Consider the following 4,671-nt stretch of genomic DNA (forward strand, 5'->3'; position numbering starts at 1 on the left):
AATTAATGGATTTTAAGAAAATAATTCCTTTAGGACTATTCACAAGAAAGTTGAGAATTGTCCTTTTTTTATCCGTCCAACCATCTGTCATAATAGTGCATCCAGTTTTCTTCCATTCAACTCTATGTTCTTCTCATGTTAGTTTGGTTGACTCTACGTTCTTCTTCAATAATTTTCTTCTTAACTCGTCATAAGAGGGTGGCTTGAATCCTAATCTATGGCGGGCAACCTTCTCAAACATGCTATGGTATTATTTAGACCTTGCAACATTAAAAGGAATAGCATTATTATAGATGAATGAAGCAATTTTATTACATGTCTCTTCCCTTAAGTCCTTCTTAAAAATTGAGTTGATTGTTACATCCCTTTTTTTAAAGAGATTTGCTGATGAGATTATATCTAATGATGTAAAATTACTCAATTTTTTTCTATTAATTAAGTGTTGACCAAATTTTAATTAAAATGCTGACCTCTAAATTTTTTCTTTAAAAAATTATAGATGATCATGAAAAATAAAAACTTCTTTTAAGGGATTTTTTAACTCAAACACAATAATTTTAGAAATAAAATTTTATTCTAATTTAGAGAAAATTGAACCATGTTGCAGACTAAATAACAAAAAATAGAGCTCACAGAATTACTGATATAGTCGATTTAATTGTTCTTTTGTCTTCTTCAAAAAGGTATATCTTAAGAGTTTTTCTTAATTGATGTTCCTCTTAGTCTTTTGTTTTGTTTTTTTTTTAATTTTCTTTTTTAATTGTTTTCTTTTATTCTCTATGCACAAAAAAAAATCCTGAATTGTCACAATTTTGTTACGTCTATTGTATAAATTTTCTTTCCATTATTTCCTACTCATAAAAAAAAAATAACATTTAGACAAGCGAGGGGACAAATAAAATGTGTGAAGGGGGAAGTGAAAACATTGGACATTGGAGTTTCCACAAATTGGATTGCTGTAATCGCACAAATTTGTTCGGAGCTGCCTAAGACTAAGGCCGTTGTTTTTCGGTTTTTCCTGCATCCCCTCCGTCATTTTCTTCCCTCTCTGTCTCTCATGGCCTTGGTTCTTCCCCTTTGCACTATGTTTACATCCTCATTCTTCTCTGCCATATAATATTCACATATATAGATTTGTTGTAATCTCATTCTCAATCAAATTTGAAACCCAATATCTATAAATATATTCCTTATATTGTATTGTTTTGTATATACTTGTGTTGTAAATGGCCAATGCATCTGCTTTCTTCACTCCTTCGGTTCCCAAGTTCGGAGAGACAGTTCCCTCTCTCAATCTCATAGCCATTCATCGATTTCAACGATTCTCCGCCAAAGTTGTTTGCTTTGGAACTATCGAAGGAGCTGGCAAGCATGCTTCCGCTGCTTCCCCTTCCCAATCTCAGCTTCCCAGGTCGGCTTTTCTCTTTCTCTTTCTCTTTGTGCGCGATCTGAACCCATGCCATGCAATTCTTCCAAATATTTCATTGAGTCCTATATTTGGCACCCCATCAATTTTGACATCGATGCTCGTCCTCATTCTAATTCTAGGTTATAAATCAGGTTTTGAGTCTTGTATTTTCTCTACTCTGCAAGAATATGGGCAGAAAATATTCATCTCTGTCTTTTTTGTTTCTATATTTATACCTCAAAGACAGGATCCAAACTCATGCAATTTATGATTTTCTCTTACAGTTATCTAATAAAATACAATACAATGTTCTAAACTCTGCAGGCTTGTCGGTAAAGGTTGCAAGTTAGTTGGATGCGGTTCTGCTGTGCCAACTCTTCAAATTTCTAATGACGAGCTTTCAAAAATGGTTGATACTTCTGATGAATGGATATCTGTTCGCACTGGGATTCGTAGGCGGCGAGTTCTTTCAGGTTAGTTTTGGAATATGAAGGTTAATCAGAACGTTTTAAAAATATTTTTGGAGATCTGGGTTCATATTGCTTCATGCCGTGCATGCAGGCAGAGATAATTTGATAGCTTTAGGGGTAGATGCATCTAGGAAAGCTCTTGAGATGGCAAATGTTGACCCTGATGATCTTGACCTTATATTGATGTGCACGTCTACACCAGAGGATCTATTTGGTAGTGCTCCACAGGTATGGGTTCAGGATGTATCATCGTAGGCTCATAGCCAAGTAATGTATAGTTTTACATTACCAAATTTTTAGTGATAAATTAATGGAGCATTTGACCAATAATGGTGTTGCCAACTTCTTACAAATGAATTGAGTATTGAACCTATTCCTGTATTCAAATCTTTGCAACACTGGGTATCCAAACTTTGCTTTTGTAGCCTCTCCTATTGCTTTAACTTATCTTACGAGTTTCAGATCCAAAAACAACTTGGCTGCAAAGCAAATCCATTGGCTTATGACATTACAGCTGCATGTAGCGGATTTGTGTTGGGCTTAATATCAGCTGCTTGTCACATTAGGGGTATAAATTTGTTTATTTTGTTGACTCAATACTTGCTCAATGCAGTGAAGATAATTGTCCTTTCTCTGTATGGATGCAGGTGGTGGATTTCGTAATGTTCTTGTTATTGGGGCTGATGCTCTGTCAAGATATGTTGATTGGACTGATAGAGGGAGTTGTATTCTCTTTGGGGATGCGGCTGGTGCTGTGCTAGTACAGGTAATTGTACATCTTCCTGGAATTGTCCAACATTAGTGACAGTGTTCAGTTACTCCCCCTCCCTTATATTTTTCTTTTCTTTATTTAAAATGAAGGCAAGGTTGAGAGCTTTCTAAAAATGTTAAACAATAATCCTTAAAGTAACTGTTTAGCACTACAAATAATTAAAATATACATGGTGCAAAGGATGCTGTCTCTATCCTTTCCCTCGATTTTGTCATTGCTTAAGAATGCCAGTAAGTGATGCTTTTAACATTGTAGGCCTGTGATACTGAGGAAGATGGTCTATTCGGTTTTGATTTGCATAGTGATGGCAGTGGTCAAAGGTATGTACTTCTTGTCTTAATAAGAAGAGTTGTTATCTTCTTTTTCTGAGCTAGTTAATTAAACTCATACCCTCACTTCATGTAGGCATTTGAATGCATCCATTAAAGAACAGGAGACAAATACAGCTTTGGATTCAAATGGATCTGTGTTAGACTTTCCTCCTAGGAAGTCCTCGTATTCATTTATTCAAATGAATGGCAAGGAAGTCTTTCGCTTTGCAGTAAGATGTGTGCCTCAATCAATTGAATCTGCCCTTCAAAAGGCTGGTCTCCCTGCATCTAGCATTGATTGGTTACTTCTCCATCAGGTACAAATATCTATCACTATATGTGTGTTTTTGTGAAAGTATCAAGTTACACTAATGAGTTAAGATTTAGTTATACAATTCAAATAACTTTAAATCTTTAAAATGTAATTATACAATTCAAAAAATATTTGTTACATTAATTTTGATGTATACAAAAAAAAAAAATATTAAATGATTTTGGATAACATAAAATTATATGGGAATGGATCCTCTCATGTAGACTTTTTAAATAATCTTGTCATGTATGATGTTTCGCAATTTATTATCTTGTGTTATGTGTGTTGTTTGAGTTTCATGTTTTGAATGAATGATGAGAGATGGTACATTAAAGGACCCATGTCCAAAACTTTATGGATATGATCTATAAGATATAAACTTTTAATTTGGAAGAACATTATTTGGTAGTGTAAGAGGTATTTAAACTCATGGCCGTGTAACTAGATGTTGACTATAAATATATAATGGGTGGATAAAACGGATATATCTTTCTTAGCCCTTTGTCCCCAAAGTAGCTGGTAGCAAGTTTCATCGGTGCCTTTGTTTTCTAGAAAACTAAAATGTCAAATATAAGCTAACATAAAAGGGTGGGGAACCTGAGCTATCAAATAAATACAGCAAATCATTAGCTGGCTAGATACAACATTGGTGAATACTGAATGGAGAAAAGGAATCCAGTTGCACACACTAACAGTACCCACTTATTAATTGCAGGCAAACCAGAGGATTATTGATGCAGTTGCTGCTCGCTTGGAGGTTCCCTCGGAACGGGTGATATCAAATTTGGCTAATTATGGCAACACAAGTGCAGCTTCTATTCCCTTAGCTTTAGATGAAGCTGTTCGAAGTGGCAAGGTTAAGGCAGGGCAAACTATTGCAGCTGCCGGCTTTGGTGCGGGTCTTACTTGGGGTTCAGCAATTATTCGATGGGGCTGAGAGCTTGTCTTGGATGGCAGGGACAGCAAACACAGGAGAAAGTGAGGTGCAGCTTCAGCTGCCCAAGTACCCCGCCCGATCTCAAAAATTTTTAGGAACGGGGTTTTTGGAAACTGCAGTGCAGAAAAGTAACATGCAGCACTTCATGAAGTTATTCTTTCTTTGTTTTTTGGTCTTATTCAGAGTCGCCTTGGTCAGGTCTTCTTTCATCAAGTACAATTTTATTTTTCAGAGGCAGGCATGTATTTGTCATTCGAATTGATTTCAAACGAGGCTTACTATATGTTTCTAAGCGGGACATGTAAATAAAAATGCGGCACTCAAAAGTGTCTGCATGTTTGTACTTTGCACTATAGTTTAATCCTAACCATGTCAGGAGGACGTGCTCGATATTCCAATCCCTACTTCTTGCTAATTCTAAGCCCAACTAACAGACGCACACAATTGTTAAATGACGTTA

The 4,671-nt window shown here is 35.8% G+C and overlaps 1 protein-coding gene across 1 annotated transcript; it reads left to right on the top strand.

Moving 5' to 3' along the window:
- Positions 926-4,564, top strand: LOC107618725 (3-oxoacyl-[acyl-carrier-protein] synthase III, chloroplastic). Its single transcript, XM_016320864.2, has 8 exons — positions 926-1,411; positions 1,733-1,881; positions 1,970-2,106; positions 2,341-2,446; positions 2,526-2,644; positions 2,906-2,970; positions 3,056-3,278; positions 3,990-4,564. Exons 1-8 carry the CDS (start codon positions 1,227-1,229, stop codon positions 4,209-4,211), a joined length of 1,206 nt encoding a protein of 401 aa, XP_016176350.1. The 5' UTR covers positions 926-1,226; the 3' UTR covers positions 4,212-4,564.

Source organism: Arachis ipaensis, chromosome B09 (assembly GCF_000816755.2).
Source record: "Arachis ipaensis cultivar K30076 chromosome B09, Araip1.1, whole genome shotgun sequence".
NCBI classification, from domain to species: domain Eukaryota; kingdom Viridiplantae; phylum Streptophyta; class Magnoliopsida; order Fabales; family Fabaceae; genus Arachis; species Arachis ipaensis.

Bases quoted from the DNA above. Each gene is read 5' to 3' on its own strand.
- LOC107618725 (XM_016320864.2), top strand. From the start codon at position 1,227: ATGGCCAATGCATCTGCTTTCTTCACTCCTTCGGTTCCCAAGTTCGGA. The intron at 2,107-2,340 runs GTATGGGTTCAG...TACGAGTTTCAG, and splicing joins TATTTGGTAGTGCTCCACAG to ATCCAAAAACAACTTGGCTG. The intron at 2,447-2,525 runs GTATAAATTTGT...GTATGGATGCAG, and splicing joins AGCTGCTTGTCACATTAGGG to GTGGTGGATTTCGTAATGTT.